We start from the raw sequence: 24,819 nt of genomic DNA, 5'->3' as shown, positions 1-24,819 counted from the left end.
CCCCTTGCCTGCAATAGGTGCAGACCCAACATTGCTATGGTAGTGAGGTGGGAGGAGCCATTTCCAGCACATCCGCCTCAAATTCCTCTCCTCACATCTATGGGGTGGCCATATCCAGGTGCAGCACAACAAGCAGGTGATGAGCTTGTGCTTTGAGCCCTTTCACATCAGAGGACCTGAGGGGTCGGGCAGCAAGCAGAAGGAATCTGACAAATTGAGGAGCCCACCTTTTCTTTCATTACCCTGCACATTATTTGGGCCCAGATATCTTGTCGCTGCTGTTCTTTCAGGCCTGCAACTGTGCTCCGCTCTCCGCCCCCATTTCCCAGTGTAAGGCTCTGCCTGAGAGCAGGCCTGGGCTGGGGGTGTGACCAGGACATATTAGCAGGCTGGACCACCAAAATTGGGCACAGAGAGACCTTGGCAGGTACAGCGCACTTTGGGTACACTGCAACTGCCCAACGCCCAGCCAGACTGGGGCCAGGCAAACTGCCCCCAAGATTTATTTGTGGAAGAATTTAAAATTGGAGTATAAAGTACATGGTTAGAATCCCACTACCAATAACAGAAGACAGTGTGATGCTCTTCATGGTTAAATAGCATAAAAAACACTCTCTGATACCTCTCCCAAATGGCCATTACCCATGAGAATGGCTATTTGGGAGGGCTAGCAGAGGCTGCTGGCATGAGAGTCGGCCCCTTCAGGAGAAGAACAGAGAAAATGAGAGAAAAAGTATCATTTATAAACTAATTTTGAGGTGCTCGGTTTGTAATAGAAGAAAGGGAACCATTCTCGATGTTATTCCTCACTCCTTTTCCACTATTCTGTGTAAATCCTTTACTACTCATGTGGTTCCCAAATGTTGTCTAATTCTAGCCCAATTTGTTTACTGCCACTTTTGTTGACTGATTTTCTTAAAAAACAATCTTGGAAAACGGTTTCCAGCTGTTTCAAGGCTGCTTCATTTGTAGAATGTTACACAGATGTGAAATGTTACCAACTGCAGAGAAACACAGATAACAATGAGAACCTAATTATAGATTAATGCCCATTCTGAAGGAAATTGGTTCAAAGTTGCAGTGAAGTATGAATGGGATGTTAGCTGTGGATGGATTAAACAGCAGCTTGGACTCTGTACTAAAATCCAGCTTTCTTTACAAATAGAAACTGATTAGGCAAGTAGATATGCTATAATGGAGATTCAGCTATCTCTTTGTATGAGTGGGCACACACAACTGGTTTGTGCAGCAATCTGTTTCGAAGCTGGATTTATCTACCAGCAGTGGTACAGTGTCTCTAATACAAAGGGCAGAGCCCTTGTGCTCTGTGTGCATTCCTGTCTAAGATCTAGGGTATTTTATGTTAGCAGTGTGCATTCCTCATTAGATGTGCCTGTGCTTGTATTGGAAGTCTTCAACTCCCTTCAAACTATTCTAATAATTTAAGGAGGGGGCTGACGTGCACTTTAGCAGTCTTGTTCTACACAGCTAGGTGGAGTTAGCCGATGTCCTTTTAAGCTTGCAAATTTTTTTTGGACGCTTCTTGAGCAGCTGTGGAACTGGAGTGAGAGCACACACACACTCTCTCCTCTCTCTCTCTCACTCTCCACAGCACTGGCTTGCATCCCAGCACAGCGAGCCTGAGTTCAGTCAGTATTTTTAATCCCAGTTTGACATTTCTAACCATGGCAGACTCCATGCAGACCGAAGAGCAGGAAAGTCCTGAGGTTCCTGAGCTTCAAGAGCAGGATGAAAGTCCGAAGCAAGAGCCCCAGTTCAATGGGGTTCTGGTGCTCACCCTCCTGGACAAAGTGGTGGGCATGGTCGACCAGATCCAAACCAGCCAGCAGCAGCTGGAGCAGCGGCATCTGGAGATGGAAAACGCCGTGTTTAGCATTCGGAACGAACTGACCAGGCTCACAAAGTCGCACGCGACCACCAGCAACAGTGTCAACAAGATGCTGGAGAAGATCCGGAAAGTCAATGTCAATGTAAAGACCATCAAGTACAACATGGAGAAGCAGAGCGCACAGATCAAGAAACTTGAGACAAATGAGGCCACGCTACTGAAAAGGAATAACTTCAAAGTAATGATTTACCAGGTAAGACTTTCACTGAAGTTTGTGTGTGTGTGTGAGAAAGATTTTGATATTCGGGACAACTCAGTTTGAAGCTGGTACCTTTCGGGTTCTATATCTACTGAAATGATCTGAGGAAAAATTAACTCACGGGGTGCAATAAACCAATTATTTTTATCTAGCGCTTAACTTCTTGACATTTATAAAAAAAGTGACCACAATAAAGCTTCACCCAGGAGCGGGCGAGAATGGGGCGGGGTTCTTGTTTGCGAAAGTGAGATCTAACTGTATATGTGGTGTGAGGAAGGTTGATCAATGGCCCATGTGATAGGACTGCCACTCGAGCTATTTTCACAGCGACCCCCTGGTGCGTAGCTAACAATGCTTCGTGTGATTCCAATCCTCTTGTACAGCAAAAAAACCCCAAATGCTTGTCGTGTGCACTAGACATCTCAAATCAAGGCAGCGTGAGTACACAGCGCAGTGACCAGGTGGAAGATATCATCTGGTCGCTATGTATTGGAGACATTGTCCACTTAGTGAAAAGATTTCCATTCTTGACTACTTTTGAGTGAAACTGTAAAAATGTTCCAAAGTAACACATTTATGACATTACTAGACACAGCCAAAACAGAAATTTGTCCCATTTCACTGACAATGTCACAACACAACGCTCAGAGGGAATCTCCTCCAAACTGTCACAGCAGCCTAATTATGCAAGGCGGTCTCGCCTCTGTGGCGGTAACTGCTGCTGCAGCAAGAGAATTATTAAATGCAAAAGTTTTTGTCAGTGATTCATTTTCAATCAATCTAGTGCAAACTGGAAAGCATATCTAATACTGATAAAAAAAATTAAATTTCACAGCTTCTCCATCGAGTTTTGTTCCTGTATACTTGTAGAGGACCAATGCTTGTCCTATCGTTCAAAATGAATCCAAATCACCAAATGATGTTAAAATATTGTTAGTTTTGCCCCTTATTTTCTGAACCAGTATCACTGCTAATTCAGAGGAAAACCGTTTGCATGCTTTCAATCGACCTCCATTATTAGGTGTGAGCTGCTATATACAGTGTTGTGCCTGGTGGTATTTGACATGATAATTCTTCAAATAGATGACAAGTTCCTCTAAATGGTGTCATACTTTACACAATTTAATACATATTTTGATCCTAGATTAATGGTTCTTTTTGAACCATACTACAGTATTTATTTATGATTTAGCAGATCAAACAGTTCTGTTTGTAATCTTGATTGGGAATCGTGATTCTTTGGGCACATTCATAATTTCAGCTATGCTGTTGGGATGAGGCATAAGGAAAAGACCCAGTGCTTTCCTGTAGAAAAGGGGTCAGTGGCGGGGGTGTTAATGTTGGGAAAGTCACTCTCTCCACCCCTCCCCGTCTCCTCCTCATGCCGTCTAGCACTCGGTTATACAAAGCTTGTGGCAGAGACCTGACAATAGGCTGCTAGCCTGCCCTCTTCACTGGGCAACAGTGCGTGGCACGGGAGGGGCCCAAGTAACATGGACAAAAATAATAAGGAATTCAGCGGGAACCGAACTAAACGTGCAAAATAGTTGCTCACATTTGGTGCTCAGAACACCTAAAGCACCCCTTTCAGAAGCAGTTTAGTTTTAACAAATAAAAATCCTCTTTTAATTTTTGTGGCTGTTGAGGATTTAAAATTAAAATGAATGGCAATAAAGGTCATAAAAAGGCAAAATGGACTCTGGGTTTTATTCGCAGGGGCACTGAATATAAAAGGAAAGAAATGTTGTTAAATTTGTGCAAGACCTTAATTAGGCCACAATTGGGGTATTGTATGTGGTTTCTGTGTACCTCATTATAGGAGAGATAACAGAGCTATGTAAAGGGTGCCGTGAAAATTCACTGAAATTATACCAGGAATGACTGGTATAGTTATGAAGAAAGGCTTGAAAAACTAAGGCTTTTTTCAGAAGGTTAAGAGGGAATCTATCAAAGGTTTTCAAAATGATGAAAGATTTTTACACAGCGAATTATTATGATCTGGAATGCATTGCCTGAAAGGGTGGTGGAAGCAGATTCAATAGCAACTTTCAAAAGGGAATTGGATAAATACTTGGAAAGGAAAAATTTGCAGGGCTAAAGAGCAGGGGCGTGGGACTAATTGGATAGCTCTTTCAAAGAGTCGGTCCAGGCACGATGGGCCGAATGGCCTCCTTCTGTGCTCTAAGATTCTATGATTCTGTGATTTTGAGAGGCCACATAGTGAAAGATTGTCTTCACTGCTTGGAATCAGTAACAAAGAGGCATAGACCCAGGCTTATCATAAGAAGATAAAAGGGGGGGAATTAGATTTTTTTCACACAGAGGGTCGTTAGAGTATGGAACAGTTGAGCACAAGTGGCTTTTAACATAACAACATTCAAAAGGCAATTGGATAGGTATTTTAACACGAAGAATATAAAAGTATATACAGAAAGGATAGAGTAATGTGATTAGAATGTGGAGCAGAAACACCAACATAAACCTGTTGGGTCGAATGACCTGTTTCTGTGCTGTAAAATTCTACGTAATTCGATGCACAATCCTCAAACTTTAGAAGTGTCTTGCGAAGTCCTGCACTGTCAGAGAGCACAGCAGCTTTCAGTTTATCCTGACAGAGCCAATAAGACATACCCTCGTGTCCTGTTTGGTATATGTCCAACCTGCTTATAAATACCAGAATAAGCATAATTATATAAGAAAACATTTCAGAAAAAATAAAGTGCTCAAAAAAAGAACCTTGGTTGTCCTTGTTTTTGGCCTGATCCCTTTCAAGTTTCATAGGAGCAAAAACAGTTCAAAAGAGGTATTGGAGCTTTGTCAGAAATCCATAAAAAACATATGTTGGACTCTTTTCTGAAAACTGCACACAGCCGGTCCCCATTTCAGTTATAGCTCTACCTTGTTAAAAGGCTGCTGACGAGTGCAGAGTCTGCTATACTTTGCAATCTTTCTTGTTCGCAGTACAGCAGAAAACATGCTTGGCTCCTGAGTAAAACATTAGAACGAAGGTGATGTGATTTTTATAATTTATTTTTGCGCCTGATGTATGAGTTTGCTTCAGATTTCTTTGGATGAGAAAATGTACTGTTCCTCTGCGTGACAATGTGCTGTTGCTGAGAAAAAAAAATGTGCTGGATTTGGAAGTAGCAGCAGGGCTGGAGCCAACCATCAAAACAAGGGCCTCTGCCAGACTCCCACCTTCAACAGAAATGCCAAGACCGCTCCCGAAAGGTCATTTTACTGAAGGCGTTCAATCTAACAATTTCTATATTGAACTTACTTCTCACATTGTACATTCCACCCCAAGTCATTAATAGAGAAAGAAAAGGTGGTGCTTTTACAGGGAATTTTTTGCACCAGTTGACTGTTAAAACTAGTGAAGGTGCTGGCGTACCTAACATTGCCTAAAGCTCACCGACTATTGCTGCCTCAGTTGCACTGTTGATGTTATCCCCACCACATATGAGGTGCTCCAGCTGACTCCAAAACTTGGGGCACTACTATGTATACTCAGGCACTTATGCGCTGGCCTTTTGATGACCACATCTGCTGATGGGAGATTGGAACTGAGTCTCTCCTATGTGGCAGAGTTGATAATCTGATATCTGAATCAGGCCAGTTCGCGCACTCTGGGTTGCTGTAGATGATTGACCAACCAACCTAATTCATTCAAAAGCAAAATACTGCGGATGCTGGGAAGCGGAAACAAAAACAGAAAATACTGGAAACACTCAGCAAGTCAGGCAGCATCTGTGGAGAATGAAACAGAGTTAACGTTTCAGGTCAATGACCTTTCATCAGAACTCTATTTCTTTCTCCACAGATGCTGCCTGACTTGCTGAGTATTTCCAGCATTTTCTGTTTTTAACCTGGCTCATTACTAAGGCTTGAGATTTGGACTTGCCATTGGGAGCTGGGGTTATTCCCATTTGGCCCTGGGTGCCCTTAAAAACTGATACTGTAAAGGGTTGAATGGTCCAGGGTGGAGAAGGGAGCTTACCACTGCTCTTTACTGATAAGTTATGTGGTTATAGTTGGTTAAACTCCACCAGTATCCCTATTGGATGGGGGGGTGGTGTCCGTCCCTATGGCATGATCTTTGCAAACCTTTGCCGTTGTTCTCTGAGCTTAGTTAGTGAAGTGTGTTCCTACAGGAAAACAGCATGTACTCTGTCAGAGGAAAATTATCTGCGTACAGATCTGCATGCATCATACTTTGGATTCTGCTGAGAAGGGAATTTTGAAAACAAGCAAGTGGGATTTGCATGTATATTTTGTGCCACATTTTTAAAAAAATCTATTCCCTTCTATAACGCTCTCTTCACTCAGTGTCATTTCCCAACAATGGATTCAAAATGTAGTTTGTAGTCAGGCTTCCTCCTTTGTAGTTCTGAGCTGGCCGTTGAGACCAGTGTGAGAAGGACACAGTTTGTTGATCTGGTTTCCCTCCCTCCAGAGAAGCACTTCAGTTCTGCTCAGAGCTTCACTGAACCAGCTCAAAACTCACCTGTGGGGTTCATGTTGGAAAAGTGGGGTTCATAGTGGAGACCCCTATCCCACCAGCCAACAACACCCAGAAGTGTTGTAGGTTTTAAAATGATAGGGGAATGGTCATTGCAAGGGTCAGCATGCGAGATTTCACCTCTGGTTTCAAACCCTACCCAGACTAATGGGATGAAGATTTCTGTCTGTCGAATGCAAGGGTTACTCCATTAAATGAGTTCACTACACTGCAGGTGGGCATAAGCCCACAGCTGGAAATTTGGTACTAATTAGTAATCTCACTCAGAGAGGTCACAGAATGGCTGATGTGGGAAATGGAAAAGTATCAAAGTGATATAGTGAGGGTGCTTTTCTGAGGTTGGATGAGGCACATTGTTGGGCAGTATAGATTGAACGCTGGATCTAATTGTGCTATAACTCACATGTCAGCTTGATGCTGATACTGGATGCCCAAAATGTAAAATGTTCCATTCCCCAGCACCAACATCCCTCACCTTAATTAGCACATAATTCACAAAGAAAGGTCAATAATCAATATTATATTAAGATGACAGGACTGATGATCCAATCGGATGCTCCTCTTGGAGCGATGCTGATTGGGAAATCACGGGCTCAGGTGCTTGATTTTCCATTAAGTTATTGGATTGAAAATGAGGCAGTGCAAGCTCACAATTTCCAGATCAGCACTGGTCCTCACCAGGAGGTGCCCGATTGGGGAATCACCCCAAACATACCCAGCCTGTGTTTAACTGGAATACACAGAGGGCCTGCGAAGAAGTGACTTTCTAATCCTACAGCAGAAAAATCAATGATTCCACAGCAATTTAAAATAATTTGGTTTCGGAAACAACACATAAATTTTTCCCTAATACGGCATAAGCGATATCCTGAATACAATCACAATGCAAATTGCAACAGTTTCTGTGTGGGATCATTTCCCCTTGCAATGCAAGGCAGCAAAATTAATTCCACAGATATCAGGGACACACAGACAGAAAAAGTTTCTTCTGCACTGTTGTTCATTTCTTTAGTCTGCTGCAGGATATCTATTGTAGAAGTTGTTCTGCATCAAAACACAGATGAAATACTTAAGGAGCTTTTCATAATTTATGAGCATGAGTCAAATCCTTTGTGGTGTTACATACAGTAAGTCATAGAATATGGTCACTCTCCAGTGTTGTTGTTCCATAGCTTCTCCTTTACTGCTTCAGTTCCTCTCTTTTCTTTTGTTTCTCTTGTTTTTTCAAAATTATTTGATAAAAAGATATTGAAAAGAAAGTGCTAGAAACTAAAGAAAAATATTCCATCAATACAACTAACTGAATGGAAGTGATTCATCCTGGGAAATTAGGCACACCGCCCAATCCAAATTCAGCCCTCGGTAAAAATATCAAACCCAAGCTCAGGTTTTTGGGAGAGACTGAGGTGTTCAAGTAAAAAGTTTAATAAAGGCATCAAAAACAGAAAAGAAATAACTTGCATTCATATACAGCCTTTTACGTCCTCAGGACATCTCAAGTCCTGAAGTGAGGCTTGAACCCATGACTTTTTGGCTCAGAGGGGAGAATGCTGAGCCATGGCTGACACCTACAAGGCACAAAAAAAAAATCTAGTGGATAAATTTAATCATATTATTTGAAATATGTAATTTAAATTTTGATTAAATCCTTATTTTGGGCATAGAAATTTCAGTTACCGAGGAAAGAAATTTCAGAAAGCATTTTGTGGGAATACAATGGCCAGATTGTGCAATCCAGGGTGATATACTCCCACCATAAAATAAAAGAAAAGGAAGAAAGAGCTTGCATTTATATAGCGCCTTTCATGACCTCATGACGTCCCAAAGCGCTTTACAGCCAATGAAGAACTTTTGAAGTGTAGTCACTGTTGTAATGTGGGAAGCACTAAATAGTAGATATTGCATGTTGCAAAAGTCTGAGGGGGTGACATACAACTTTGGCAGTGGCACAAATTGGATGATAGTGGATTGACCACCAGTTATATACCCCGCCCGATATACATCCCACCTACTTTACTTTTCCATTGAAGTCAATAGAGAGGAAATTAAAATCAGGCAAGGCGTATAACAGGCGGCCGACACATTACTGTCCTGTTTGTGCCATCGTCCCACCAATACCTTTGATATTGAAAACATCTATCACTGCACCCCGTACAGGAGTCCTGCAGGGAATGATAAATAGGTTTCAATTAAACGTATCCCCTATGTACTTAAATTAATATATAATAGATTTGGAATTGCAGCCCAGAGTATTACCGCAACCTTCATGATTTCAAACGTAGATGGCCATTTTAATTTCTTGTTCACATATATATTTGATGAAGCCATTGTACATTCAAGTGTACATTCATGTACATATTCGATGAAGCTATTTTGCAATTTGATTGCACAGTGCTTGCGGGAGGAATGTATTGATTGATACACCCACTTTTTAACCTCTTACAAAACTGAACAGACTTTCTTTGTCTCCCTGTGCTGGATTCTTTCATCGCCCTCTACCGTTATGTACAAATGTAATGTTTTTGCCAACAGCTGGTTTATAATAAAATGATGTTACTTGATATTGGATTTAAATGAGAGGAGTTGGCTTGCCTGCCTCAGGCTGCTCAGTGCAGGAGTTGTCTGCACCTGAGGCCCTCAGAGCGTGTCCATGTGCATTTTTTGCAATGATACTCTTAAACTGTTTTATTTTATTACCTAAATGCTATTAATAAGTTAACAAGTTTTTTAGTTTTGTTTCTGTGGATTTTTCAACAAAACTTAAATGTTTAAGGCTAACTTTAGAAACAAATCCTAAGAGAATTGCACAACTACAATTCACAGTAACCATTTCCTCTTAGGGAAGTATTTGTGTGTGTTGGATTGTGTGTGTGTATATATGTTAGATTGTGTGTGTTGGATTGCCTGTGTATATGTATGTATTGAATTGTGTGTGTGTTTGTTTACATCTATGCTAATCGTGATGAGGGAAATCAATACCGAGGAACTAAACATGTTCTCACTTTTTGCAAGCATTCTCACATCAGTTATATACAGGCACAGTAAAACTTCCTCTACTCTACCCCATTAATGCATCTTGACTTCAACCTCAGAAGAACTCACACATTACTCCAATGGAAAAGAAAATCGGGGGAGTGCAAAACGGCTGCCAATTTGCTATTGCCCATTTTGCAGTACAGCTCAAGATGATAAGAATCAAACCATGTTATTAAATATCTCTATAACTCTCAATTACACTTCTCAATAGAGACCAATCTTGTGTCTTTTTTTACGCAAATCACTAAAAGTAGCGACGCAAGTAATAAAGCCATAAAAAATGCAAACCAAGCACTGGGGTTAATTTCTAGAGGGATAGAATTGAAAAGCAGAGAGGTTATCTTAAACTTGTATAGAATCTTGATTAGACCACACATGGAGTACTGTGCACAGTTCTGGTCTCCATATTATAAAAAGGATATAGAGGCATTGGAGAAGGTACAAAAAAAGATTCACAAGGATGAGACCAGAACAGAGGGGATATACTTATCAGGAAAGGCTGAACAGGCTGGAATGCTTTTCTCTCGCAAAGAGAAGGTTGAGAGATGACCTGATATAGGTCTTAAATATAATGAAAGAATTTGACTAGATGTAGAGAAAATGTTTCCACTTGTTGGGGAGTCCAAAACTAAAGGTAATCAATATAAGATAGTCACTAATAAATCCAATAGGAAATTCAGGAGAAACTTCTTTACCTAAAGAGTGGTAAGAATGTGTTACCACAATGAGTAGTTAAGGCAAATAGCATAGATGCATTTAAGGGGAAGCTAGATAAGCACATAAAGGAGAAAGGAATAGAAGGGTACGCTGATAGGGGTAGATGAAACAAGGAGGGAGGAGGCTTGTTTGGAGCATAAATACTGGCATAGACCAGTTAGGCCGAATGCCCTGTATCTGTGCTGTAGACTCAATTTAACTCAATGAATAGGATTGATGCATTTAAGGGGAAGCTAGATAAACACATGAGGGAGAAACGATTACAAGGCTAAGCTGATAGAGTTAGATAAACAGGGGTAGGAGGAGGCTCGGATGGAGCATAAACACCAGCATTGACCTGTTGGGTCGAATGGCTTGATCCTGTGCTGTACGTTCAACGTAAAGCTGCCAACTGCCTTCCACGGGAAGCAGAATTTTCCTGAATGCCTAACCTTGCTTGAGGTTTTTGTAACATTGCATATCTACGATTCTATTGCCGCGATAAGGGAGCTGGCTTTAGCAGCGTCTGCTTGCTGGGTCTTGATAGATTTAAGGTTAGAAGCTTTTGCCCACATAGCAACAGTAACTGCACTTCAAAAACAATTCATTCTTTGACTCACATTGACATGTTTCAATGTGATAAGACGTTACATAAATGCAAGTGTTATTAGAAAATACCATATAAGGAGTTGATATAAAGAGCTAGGAATGTCCTGCAGGAGCTGAGATACAGGCTTGAATTATGGAAGTAAAGCAAGTGTTGTGACTGGTTAGCTCTTGCAGCAGGCCTGAACAGTGACTGTAGTCTGCAGCTCTGATGTAATTTAATGAATGGATTTGCTCTGTTATTCGTCAGTAGACTTTGATTTAATTTTTTTTTTAAATGTCATGCCAAGCAGATTTACCCTGAGTGGAGCTATGGATTCTGCTTTTCTCGCAATAGTCAAGGTCGATACAATTTATGAATAACCAGTGAACATGTCAAGATTGTTTCAGGCTCTCTATTTATGTTGTTTGAACGCAGCCAGATTGTGGAGAAACATACTTAACTCCAGTTCTGAAAAATCTGCTGAGGAATCGAGTAACCGTCTTACAACCAAACTCAGGCCCTTTTGGTGCTGGTGCTATCGAGTTTAAACTGCCTTCACCTCAAAAAGTAGAAAAAAATCCGGATGCACCGCAGGTCCTTACTTTGTAGGTTTTTTTTAAGTAATGCAGCTTAACCTCAGTGATAGAAGATCTCTCCTTTATTAAACCAGTGTTTCCAAGATAGACTTTCCAGTGAGATTTGTCAAGACAGTGCCAAGTTATGGGCAGTTTTAAGGGCGGAAGAAATGGACATGTGCCCAGTTTTGTGGGGAGGTTTTGCTGGCTCCTCTTCATGATGTGCTTGAGTTTGTCAATTCACCACAATTGGAACTGCAGTTTTCAACCTGCACCTCAGGCCCAAACTATGACCACAGTCCCTGGGGACAGGGGGAGGGTATGACACCCAACCATGAAGGAACACACACATCTATTTCTCTGATCTTCTCCTACATATCTCCAGTGGGTGGACCAAGTTGCACAGTGCTCCTCACACAACAGAAAATCGAAGCCTGTTGGCATTCGTGTAGTATCGTGCAGTATACAGTGATGTTATTCATTTTTTTAGGAACACTTTTGCAGTTTTTTTGTAAATTTAATTTCCACTTTGCCCTTTCTGAAATCTCCTGTTCCATGCATGCTCCCTTACCAAGATCATGGGCCACACACCTGCTGGTCCTTGCTGCTCCATCAGGAGGGGTAATGAAGACCGTTCCAGCCAAAGGTTGCAGAATTTGTAAAAGAAATGCTCTATTTTGGTATTGCAATAGGAAACCAACATTAGGGCCCCGCTTTCACCAGGATGAGACCCTGTCATGCAAGTACACCCCCACCTCCATCGGAATCTCTCGTCATTCAAAAAAAGGGATGAAGACCCATCAGAATGGAGTCCTGCACAAATTCCGCTCTTCATTACCCACCTGCCCCCTTCACCTCTTTCCTCCCTGTTTCCATTTTGGAAAAGCCCTCCCCAGCCCAAGATTATGCAATGGCAAATTTAACAAAGAACGTTAAAATCAAAATCAAAATCAATCAGAAGGTGGCATTGCAAAAAGTAGGTACCTACCTGTTGCAGTGCAAACTACTCCTGGCAGCTGACCGACCAGCATTCAAATTGAGTTAAAGATCTCTATTTTATCAACAGGCTAATTCTGGCATTGTGTGGCTCACAGATTCAACTCCCCCACCGATTCCCACTCTGAACTTTCTTTCTTTGGCCTCCTACACGATTATCATTAAGCTCAGTGCAAACTTCAGGAACAGTGCCTTACCTTTCTCTTGGCACTCTGTAACCTTCTGGTCTGAACATTGACTTTAACAACTTCAGACTTCAGCCACCTCCCCTGTTTTCCAGTCTGTTTCTCTCATCCACCTTTCACTCCACTTCTTCCACTCTGGGGCTTTTGAGTTCTTTTGTCTTTCTAATCATAGAATCATACAGCACACAAAGGGGCCATTCGGCCCTTCATGCCTACGCCTTTTTATTTAGAGTTTTTTTACCTCTTATCAGCTTTTTAAAAAAAACCTGTTTACAGGCATTAAACCTATTAACTGCCTTATTGTGACAGTAGTTAGCATATCTGACTCTTGACTTTTGTCCATTGGTCTTTCCTTCCCTCTTTATCATGTTCAGTCTTATGAAGAGGCTTGGTTATATTCTAGTTTCCAGTACTGACAAAGCATCTGCATCTGAAACCATACATGATGATTAACCTGTTGTGTACTTGCAGCATTTTCTGTTTTTATTTCAAATTTCCAGCATTCATAGTTTGGTTCTTTTTATCTGAGTTCATGGAACTGGCTGTTCCAGGAACTAAACCTGTCCAAATACACCCCCTTAAGTACTTTTTTGGCTTTGTAGAAACTCTTTTGTATGGATCAATGCATTTCTCAAATACCCATGTGTATGGGCATTGCAAACTGGTACAGACTAGTCCAGATAAATGCCTGCATAATCCAAACATAACACTGATCCACATTTAAAATTCCACTGTATCATTCTCACTCACTCTCTGTACACAAATCCCCATCCAAACATAATAGGTCACGGCAAATTATGGAAACATTTACCAGGTTTCAGTTGCAATCTGACCTCGGACCTACAGTTCCAATAAAGGGTGGAGCCCGGTGTTTTGTTATTGCAGATTTTGGGAGCAAACCTCTCTATAATTGTAACCTGCTTGTTGTGTAATCTCTATCTGGCTCCATAGATGCTATCTCAGGCATTTGCCGAATGCAGGTTGGCAGCCTGCTCGTGTGTTTTGTCCCGTAGATCTTGCAAGGTCGCCTGTTCTGCCCTTAGATTTTGCCATTCTAGGTTTTTTTTGCACACGTGTGAAACAGGCAAAGCAAAGGAGAAACCAATTGGCAGGATTGATGGCGCAACTGGTGTCTTCAATCATTTAAAAGCTAAATCTTATGTTTTCTATTTTGTTGGATCAATGCTTCCATATTTCAAGTCCCACGACAGAGACTTGAGCATCTAACGTACTGCAGTACTGAGGGAGTGCTGCACTTTTGGAGGTGCCGTCTTTCGGGTGAGACGTTAAACCAAGGTGACACAGGTGGACGTATTTCAAAGAAGAGCAAGGGAGTTCTCCTGGTGCCCTGGCCAACATTTAGTCCTCAACCAACACCTAACACTTGGCGTGAGCCAGGGCAACAGTAAGGGCACTACATTTGGCCTCGGTGTCCTAAGGAGGAGGAAAGTCAACCAAGGTTCCCACTTCTGTGTGCTATCCAGTGACCTCCTGCTGGAAAGTACATGGCTGGGAATTTGCTTGGAATTTTGCTGGAAGTGCAGTGGAAACCCCGTTTCCACATGTTTACAAGCCATAGAAACCAGGAAGGTCCCAGGTTTGATCTCCAGCCTGTGCTGAGTTAACTAATTGCAGCTGGGGTGCTGCCAAATCACCTCAACACCCAGTGGAGAAAATATCATGCACAGTTCCCACACCTCATTACAATGCAATGCTGGAAAGTGCACATATGTGGACATTAGATGAGGTCAGGATTGGGTGTGATGCACCTGCAATAAAACAGCTTTATAATCAAAAAGAAAAAGATAGATTATAAATGCACTTTTCAGAGTGAGAAAGATTAAAATAGGTTGCACTGTTAAACTACATTATTGAGTGTCATTCTCAATGAGTGAGGTTTGAAAGATCTGTAAAAGAAAAAAGAAAGGACTTGCATTTATATAGCATGTTTCATGACCTCAGGACGTCCCAAAGCGCTTTACAGCCAATGAAGTATTTTTGAAGTGTAGTCACTGTTGTAATGTAGGAAATGCAGCAGCCAATTTGTGCACAGCAAGGTCCCACAAACAGCATTGTGATAATGGTCAGATAATCCATTTTAGTGATGTTGGTTGAGGGATAAATATTGGCCAGGACACTGGGAGAACTCCCCTGCTCTTCTCCAAATAGTGCCATGCGATCATTTACGTCCACCTGAGAGGACAGACGGGGCATCAGTTTAAAATCTCATCTGAAGGATGGCACCTCTGACAGTGCAGTACTCCCGTTGTTTCTGTTGGTCATATAGGCCCTCAGGTTATTGCTGACAGACCCATTTGTAAGTCTTGCACAGAGCTCCAGGATGACAGGAGGGACCAAGGCTGCCATCAACCTTGAGTCCTCGGCTTAACTCAAATGGATGTATCACAGTTTATCATAGAATCATAGAAAGGTTACAGCATGGAAGGAGGCCATTCAACCCATCGAGTCTGCACCGGCTCTATGCAAGAGCAATCCAGCTAGTCCCACTCCCCCGCCCTATCCCCGTAGCCCTGCAAATTTTTTTCCTTTCAAGTACTTATCCAGTTCCCTTTTGAAGGCCATGATTGAATCGGCCTCCACCACATGCTTGTGCAGTGCATTCCAGACCCTAACCATTTGCTGTGTAAAAAAGTATTTCCTCTTGTCACCTTTGGTTCCTTTGCCAATAACCTTAAATCTATGTCCTCTGATTCTTGACCCTTCCGCCAATGGGAACAGATTCTCTCTATCTACTCTGTCTAGACCCTTCATGATTTTGAATACCTCTATCAAATCTCCTCGCAACCGTCTCTGTTCCAAGAAGAACTACCCCAGCTTCTCCAGTCAATCCAAGTAACTAAAGTCCCTCATCCTTGGAATCATTCTAGAATCTTCTGCACTCTTTCTAAGGCTTTCACATCTTTCCTAAGGTGCAGTGCCCAGAACTGGACACAATACTCCAGTTGTGGCCAAACGAGTTTTTATAAAGGTTCATCATGACTTCCATACTTTTGTACTCTATGCCTCTATTTATAAAGCCCAGGTTCCCGTATGCTTTTTGAATTGCTTTCTCAACCTGCCTTGCCACCTTCAACGATTGGTGCACATATACCCTCAGATCCCTCTGTTCTTGTACCCCTTTTGGAATTGTGCCCTGTAGTTTATATTGCCTCTCCTCGTTCTTCCTACCGAAATGTATCACTTTGCATTTTTCTGAGTTAAATTTCATCTGCCACATGTCCGCCCATGCTACCAGCCTTTGTATATACTCCTGAAGTCTATTACAATCCCCCTCACTGTTTACTACCCTTCCAAGTTTTGTGTCATCTGCAAATTGTGATTGCAATTTGAAACTGTGCCCTGCACACCCAAGTCCAAATCTCCAGGAATATTTAGTACCCAATCCGGCCCTTTTTTGAGCCAGGTCTCCGTTATTGCCACAACATCTTTTTTATGCCTTGTGAAGCAGTCTGAAAAAGAGAGGTTAAGGCAGGGCCGTTAATAAATAAACAGTATCACTCATTTGTTGCATGATGTGGTCCACAAGTTTAAATGGCATCTGTAAGCAATTTTAGTGTTATTCATTTTGAAACATTTGCTTCATTTAATAAAACTGAGCAAAATGGAGGAGCTATCTTCTATTGTCTGTCATTGTGGGGGTTAAGGCAGTTTCATGTAGTGTTTTGATTTTGGGCGTGACTTTCCTGCTGTGAGAACATTGAAAAAGCTGTGGTGGAGGATGAGCCGAAACCATAGGCCTTGGTTCATAAGGGTAAATTATCTGGATTTGCGTTTCCAGCATAGAGCTTCACCCTCCTGGACTGCATAGTGGGAATCCGGGTGCAGAGGTCCGTGGGTCAGCAGGGTTTTCTGGGCTATAAGACACACTCCTTGTAAGTGTGCTTCTTGGAATACTTTCCAGATATACTTTCTCTGTCATGATTTTCCATCACGTCTCAGTGTCACGCTAAGCCTATTTAGAATCATAGAATCGTAGAATCATAGAAAATTTATGGCACAGAAGGAGGCCGTTCGGCCCATCGTGTCCGCGCTGGCTGAGAAACAAGCCACCCAGCCTAATCCCATTTTCCCGCATTTGGTCCATAGCCCTGCAGGTCACGGCTCTTCAGGTGCACATCCAGGTATTTTTTTAATGAGTTGAAGGTTTCTGCCTCTACCACCCTATCAGGCAGTGAGTTCCAAACCCCCACCACCCTCTGACTAGTTCCAGCATAACATCCTAGCTTTTATATTCTATGCCTCAGCTAATAAAGGAAAGCATTCCATATGCCTTCTTAACCACCTTATCTACCTGTCCTGCTACCTTCAGGGATCTGTGGACATGCACTCCAAGGTCCCTCACTTCCTCTACACCTCTCAGTATCCTCCCATTTATTGTGAATACCCTTGCCTTGTTTGCTCTCCCCAAATGCATTACCTCACACTTCTCCGGATCGAACTCCATTTCCCACTTTTCTGCCCATCTGACCAGTCCATTGATATCTTCCTGCAGTCTACAGCTTTCCTCCTCACTATCAACCACACGGCCTATCGTTGTGTCATCCGCAAATTTCTTAATCATGCCTCCTACATTTAAATCCAAATTGTTAATGTATACCATAAAAAGCAATGGACCTAGTACTGAGCCCTGCGACATCCCACTGGAAACAGCCTTCCAGTCGCAAAAACACCCGTCGATCATTACCCTTTGCTTCCTGCCACTGAGCCAATTCTGGATCCAATTTGCCACATTCCCTTGGATTCCATGGGCCTTTACTTTTTTGACCAATCTGCCATGCGGGACTTTATCACACTTGCCTGTGATTGAGTCCTCCCAGTTCCCAATTTGTGTCTCCAAGGTAGGTGATGCTGTTCTTACAGCATCACCTACCTGAGATTTTTGAAAACCATTCCTTTCAGCTGTTTCTCAAGGACTGGTGGCCTTTTGCCCCTCCCCAAACTCCACTTCCAACTCCCTCCTGAGCTTCTTGCTGATCCTGACCTGAGTGCTGGAGCCCTTTCTATCCCACCCCGCCAGCAACCCAATCCAACCTAAGAGAAAACCCCTGTTGTTACATTTCTTTATAAATGCAAATATTTCATTCTCACGGGTTCATGCTGACAGCAGCCTGCCTACATTTAAGAGTTTATTTTACAAACTCGAGACTTTTTAGGCACAGCCAAATGTAAATCATGTTCCTTTTTATTCATTCTCTAGTCTTATTATTTACCTTTTCAGTATTTAAAATGCTCAAGAAGCTAGCAGGAACCAGACTGAATATTGTTTCTCGTTTTATTTCATTTATACTTTATTTTCCTCCCCTTCTTTCCTGGAGGTGCTGATTTTTCTAGGGGACAGTTCGGTGGGCACAGGCTACCCTTTCGTACTTACCCATTCTTCATGTGTGAGCCGAGATAAATGAGTGCTGCCAGCTACTCAATCTTCTTAGAGAAGCAAAGATTAAGGCGAGATTTAATGGAGGTGTTCAAAATAATGGAGGGTTTTGTTAGAGTAAATAAGGAGAAACTGTTTCCTGCAGAAGGGTCAGTAACCAGAGGACACAGATTTAAGGTGATTGGCAAAAGAACCAGAGGCGAGATGAGGAGAATTTTTTTTACGCAGCGAGTTGTTATGATCTGGAATGCACTGCCTGAAAGGGTGGTGGAAGCAGATTCAATAATAACTTTCAAAAGGGAACTTGAAGGGGAAATATTTGCAGGGCTATGGGGAAAGGGCAGGGAAGTGGGACTAATTGGATAGCTCTTTCAAAGAGCCGACACAGGCACGGTGGGCCGAATGGCCTCCTTCTGTGCTGTATCATTCTGTGATTCAATGATTTCGAGCCACATCCTGAGAACCGGCTTCAAGTTTTGTAAAGATAAATAAAGTGCGAGGAGCACTTTAGAGAACCCCCGGTTGCCGAGTCTTGGCTGGGAACATGGTGATAGGCTTTTTCTCATGGGTGCAGGTTTACACCAGCAGCTTTCCTGGCACTGAGTCGGAAGTTTTAGTTATATTAAGCATAGTTAAACTGTAATTAATCACATACTGTCGTTAATTACAGTATAAGCACGTTAAAGGCCTTAAATAACTAAGACCGGGGTCCCAGCTCAGTGCTGCAAAGTCATTCTTCTAAAAAAAATCCAGGGGAGGATAAATTCATGAAGGCCTAAGTCATTAGGTCCATACCCTAACCCACCCTCAATCATTCCAGAACACAGCATCCCCTCCCAGTTATCCCACAACCACCCATCCCATTTCCCAATGTTCTTAGACCCCAACACCCCCGTTTCCCATTGCTCCCAGACCTACAGTAGGTAAAAAGTTCTCATTAGCTCTTGATGCTTTGTCCCTCCAGTATATTTTTCTCAAAATCTTCTAACAAACTTTCAAAGATTTTGTTGGAAGTAATCAAACCCGATCTGTGCTTCGTACAATGTCTGAGAATGTTAATTTTTTGCTCTTCAATTACAGCGCAGCAAAGTTCCCCACCCCCGCTCCCCCGCTCCCCCCTCCCCCTCACAGAGATACATCAAGCATTACAGCAAGCATTGAGACTTGGCACTTGATATGGCTCTTTGGGGTAATGCCTGAGAAAACTAGAGAATCCTACTCTTGTATTTTCTTTGGACACGGTGCAGGAATCCTTTGAAGGATTCCATTTCCAACAAATGTTGCCTCTGGTCCGATAAGCAAAGCCACAGTTCAGCTCTTGTTTTCCAGCTCTGTGCCTCTATCATTCATCAAGCCCTCCCTCCTCAGTGGAAATGTGCATGACTAATAAATCCCAGAGCCAGTCCTTTGCGTTGACTCGTTTACAGCTGCAGATCTCATCCAACAGCAGTCTATTTGTAGCCTGGCTCAAGCTCAAGTGATTCATTGGGATTCGACAGATGGTATTTGCTGCTCATGTGAAAATTAATATCAACAGGAATTTGCATCTTTATTTCTGCTACGATGGATCTAAGTATTAGGGTGGGGAGCCGGGGGAGGGGAAGCAGCTTAGAAAACAAATGTGTAAATGTAGCTGTGCAAGATATTGTAGCACTTAGCGCTACATGTTTTGAAAAGGAAGTGTATTGAATCACACCCAATTTGCATTGTCCTATTCAAAACACTGAGCAACAGGCAACCTCACAGGTCAGTCAGCAAACTGGCATATACGTGCAGTGTGATTTCCTATTCTGAGAGAGTTTACTACTGGTCGCCATAACACTGTGGCGCAGCTCATGTTAAAAGCTGTGGAAAAAACATACTGATTAAAAACTAAACAATCAATTCCTCTGCGGAGCAAATTGAACTTTCCACCTGAACAGTTGATTGTTCCTGATATTGTTCTTTTCAGGAATGTACCTTTCCACTCTTGCTAATTGAGACAAAGCTTTGTACTTTGATGGGGACACTGCCCTGTGGCTGCTTAGTTTAACCTTTGAAACACAGGATGGCATGTAAACAAAATGCAAACTTTATTTGCCATTAACATTAAGGAGATGTTAAACTTCACCGAGGAAACTTTCCAACTGTAGACGTATGTGTACTAAAGTTAGAGGGTATGTCAGTTTTTTCTCTTCACTTATGAATAGGCTGTGAAATATTGGCCATGGATCCAGTTTTAAAACGTAGAACGCGTTGTACTGCCCAGAATGCATGTGTTCAGTCTAGACACGAAATGGGGCTTTGGTTCAGCCCTGGCTAAGAAAGAAATTTCAATTGTCATAATAGCATTAGCACTAAGGAGTTAGCACCACCAAGACCTAGCTTGGCTGGTGGTGAGAAGGGCCCTTCCCGTCAGATCCTTCATGCACTCCCGGACTCTCAGCACCACCGCGCGCTGTCCCAGAGGAGGCTGCGGTGGAGACGAGACCGTCACCCATCTCCTTATGGAGTGTGCCTTTGCAAAGAAGGTCTGGAGAGAGATGCAGTGGTATCTGTCCAGGTTCGTCCCGAGCAGTTCCGTAACACAGGTTTCTGTGCTCTACGGGCTGTTCCCGGGGACGCACACTGAGACGGACATCGGCTGCTGCTGGAAGACCATCAACTCGGTGAAAGACGCCCTTTGGTCTGCCCGAAACTTGCTGGTCTTCCAGCACAAGGAGCTGTCCTCGACCGAGTGTTGCAGACTGGCACATTCCAAGGTCCAGGACTACGTGCTGAGGGATGCACTGAGGATGGGTGCGGCCGCCGCAAAGGCCCTGTGGGGAAAGGCAACCGTTTAGAGCCTTCCCGCCATTGCAAACCGAGGGGCTGCAATCAGGGAAAAACCCCCTCGGGCAGAATGTAAAATTCAAATTGCTGTAATGTACCTGTAATGAATCTGAAATGAATCTGTAAGCAATAATCTGTGTTGAGTATGATGCAATGAGACACCCTAGAGTGTCATGAACTGTAATTATGTCCAATGTGTTCATTGAACTGTACTTGACGTAACCTGCAAATTGTATAATCTGTATTGTGTACATTTGGAAAGCGATATGACAACTGTTTTGTATGTACTGCTGCAAATTTTATGAATAAAGTATATTTTTTGAAAAAAAAACTAAGGAGTTAGCACCGTGGTCCCTTTAAGAGGGGAACCAAACCAAATGGATTGGGTATTTCAAGGCTTCTTTTATTGGCACAAGATAAATTTCAAACGTTACAAATAAAATTGGCTCTGAGGAGGAGCAGTCAAAATGTTGTCATAATTTCCCCCCCAATAATGTACATTTTTCAAAGGATACAAACCACATATGGTACTTCTTAATTTGTGTTTCAATTAGTTGGGGAATGGAACCTGGTCTTTACATGGAGCTCTGCATCCCATCCTCCCCATCATACAGTCCAATGTATCAGCATACATGATGCAAACGTTCAATTTTAATGTAAACGTGGCTTCCGTGCCACGCTATGCCACCCTGTATCCTGCAGCAGGGTAAACCCTGTCAGTTCATGCAAAAAATTCAGAAATTGTAAAACGTACTCTTATCAGAATTGAGAGGAAGTACAATCTGTGAATGGGTAGCCTTGTACGTTGCGGTCAAGCCAATCACATGATGATCATGCAACAGTCAATATACACAAAGACCCTCAAGTGTTCCAAAACACCATGGGAAATAATGCTAAGCGAACCTGTTACGTCCAGGGAGGGGAGGAAAAATAACTATCTGACAATTTCTTAGATAATGTATCCATGAAATAGTATATTGGATAGGGGGAAGGATGAACAGAGTGTGTGGACTTTACCTTCCCCTTTAAGGGGGGGCGATGGAGGCTGGGGGTGGGGGTAACATTGATGTGCCCATTCTTGATTTTTAATGTCACATTACTTTGGGCACAAACTGGAGAAAGCAGATAGTTTGGGAATTGTCATTACTTTGATCCTATGAGAATTTCAACAGGGATTCAGTCCCACTGATTCGCGACTCCAATTTCTCATTTCTATCAGCCCCTAACGATTGGTTAAATCATGATCTACAGTCTGAACTTTGTTCATTTTCTATTATGACAAAAGCATGTTTGTATTGAATTTTGTCGCATAAATGCAATATGTAACATGATCAAAATCATTGGATTATAATGTCCCCCACAGTGCATTTCCTTCACAGTGCACCAGTGGAGGGGGTTAAGCTGTAACAATGCAGTGTCCAGAGGGCTATAAGAAAAAATACAGTATTAACCTGCAAAAAAAATCACATTTGGGATAGATGCCATTTGGCCACAAAAGGAGTTTGATGTATTTTATATTAAAATGAAGATTTAAATTAAATTTACCTCACAAGGCATTAAAATCTTACAGCAGCCAAAGGATGTGGGGGGCTGGGTGGGGGGGCAGGATGTGTATTAAAGCTGGACGAACCAGTTTGTGATATGGTACTTGTTGCATACCTCTCCAGCTTGAGACAATGGAATTTGTTAATGTTTCTTGAGGGCCATCCAGACTCAAAGGGCTGTATATGCCTCAATCCATTCCTAAAGTGTCAGAGCAGGACTTCCACCCACATCAGTGACCCTGTCCCTGTTTCCTAGGTCAGGTGCATATGGTGGGCTCCCAGCAGGATCTCCACCAGCAAGGCAGAGCCTGCCAGTGGTCCCCAGGAAGCAGGGCCACCACTGCAGCAGTGGAAGACATGAGAGGAAACATTAAAGGAGCCAACAGGGAAAGGAGGACTGGAACAAGTCTTTCACTGGAGGCCTCGACTGAGACTGAAGTCGTCAGCAAGTAAAGGATCAAGGGACTTTGGCCTCTAATAGGTCCTCTCCATTTCCATCAGTTGGGGCCATTTCTGCGCTACCCAGTGCCTATCATAACCTTTCACCAGTCAGTCCCAGGGCGCAGCAATTAGAAGCATGGACAGGGATGAAATGGGGTGCCACCTCCTGTGTCGGCATTTGCACGTGGGTGGGTGGGAAAGGGGTGGTCAGCAACAATTCCACCAAGGGCAAGGGGAGGAAAATCAAGGTCAGGATAAGAAAGTGGCAGTAGGCCTCAGGGCCTAATTTTCCCTGCTGTATCCACCATTTTGTTTTTGAATTTAGCCATTCTGTCAGGATGCTCATTCATTTGTGAACAGCAGAAGGTAGGTTCTATGGAACCTCAGCCAGGGCTTGGTAGCCAGTTTAATTGGCAACTCTATTGGCCAATCCCGGGACAGGAAGAGCTGGAAGGGTGTTAGAGGTCAAGCCTTCGGCTTCCTCTCCAGCTAGGATCCAAAAGAGAGAAACAAACGGCCTATGGTCAGTTTGGTAAGATCTAGGAAGGAGGCCAGCTAGAGAAGTTTCTCTCACCTTAAGTTCAAAGCCAGTCGGGATCAGAGGTATGACTCACCAGAAAAATGTTTAGCCTAACAACAGAGGCAAAATGGCGTATTTATTATTTTCCTGTTTTATAAGGGACTGAATTAAGTTGAAATAAGGTGAGATTTACACTAAGTGTTACTCTATACATTCACTTACTGTCTGTAAAACAAAGTTGCTTGATGATTCGTAACTCACCTCATCTCACTAAAAGTGTTAATTCATCCACCTTTCAGAAGATTGGAGAAGCACACATGTGAGATTACAGTATCCAGTCCACACAACAAAGTGCTTCATTGTTATAGCTCCCTTGGGTTCCACTGTCATATTGGGCAGTGAAGGTAAAGTCCAGATTGGAAGGGACAATGGGTCCTCTTTTGGGAGAAACCGGAGATGCTGAACCTGAAAGAATATCTAGTGTAGACCTGAAATTTGTAACAGTACTCACTGGAAAAAAATACACTCTACAACCAAAGCATAGATGATCATATCAAAATGGCTGACCATATGTCTAACTATTTGCCTGAAAGAAATCCTCTTACTGACAGCAGTCTTATTTCACAGCCAAATTAATGAACAAAATATCATTTGTGAATGTGATATCTTTTTGTTCACTTGCCTCAGTTAGTGTTGCCACCTTGTATCAAGTCCAAGGGTGGGGTAGGGTTCGAGCAGAAAAGGAGATTGGATCATGGTTTGAGTTCTGATGATTGTTTTGCTGATGATAAAAATTCACTGAAGACCTTAACAACATAAATAGCTAATCACAAGATACAGAAGCAGGTGGGGGAAACTTTTTGTGTCCAGTTTACAGTTTAGACATTTCTGGCTGGTCCACTCAAAAGTCAGTCAGCTGGCAGCCTTATATAGTCAGGAATAACCATTTCCAGAGGCTTTCAGGACCACTTAAGCCATTCCATTAGGAGAAGAAATGGAAACAACCCAGCACAGCTCATGAGTGAGTCATCGAGATCAATCTCAAACAAAATAAAATCCACTGCATAATAATAATGTGAATTAAAATCTATGCTTTGATGATGTACCTGCACAAATGGCACGGAAACCACATTTTTTTCCATTATTGATTTAAAAATAGATCCCGTTTCCTGTAACACAATATCATTCATGCATTTACATCATAAAAAGTCATCTTTTGAAGGGAAGAAATAATTTCATCAGTTATATTTATTTTTTAATAATCAGAGCAAACATACAGACACTTTGGAGGGGGTTCTCGTAGTTAATATTTATTGTAAATATACTTAACATCATTACTTATCAGACATGAGTCATCCTGTACAATCACCATCAATTTTCCTAAACAGTTTATTGTAAACT

General features: G+C 42.4%; 1 protein-coding gene across 1 annotated transcript in view; it reads left to right on the top strand.

Annotated features, from left to right (window-relative positions):
- The first annotated feature begins 1,514 nt into the window (after positions 1-1,514).
- Positions 1,515-24,819, top strand: part of cavin1b (caveolae associated protein 1b) — a 52,425-nt gene continuing 29,120 nt past the window's right edge. The window contains exon 1 of the mRNA XM_067968894.1: positions 1,515-2,102. Within this exon, the coding sequence (XP_067824995.1) occupies positions 1,686-2,102 (417 nt within the window). The 5' untranslated portion in view covers positions 1,515-1,685. The remainder of the gene's footprint in view (positions 2,103-24,819) is intronic.

This window comes from Heptranchias perlo, chromosome 30 (assembly GCF_035084215.1).
Source record: "Heptranchias perlo isolate sHepPer1 chromosome 30, sHepPer1.hap1, whole genome shotgun sequence".
In the NCBI taxonomy this organism is placed as follows: domain Eukaryota; kingdom Metazoa; phylum Chordata; class Chondrichthyes; order Hexanchiformes; family Hexanchidae; genus Heptranchias; species Heptranchias perlo.
The sequence above is the reverse complement of the archived record's forward strand: the minus strand, read 5'-3'. Positions and strand labels throughout refer to the sequence as shown.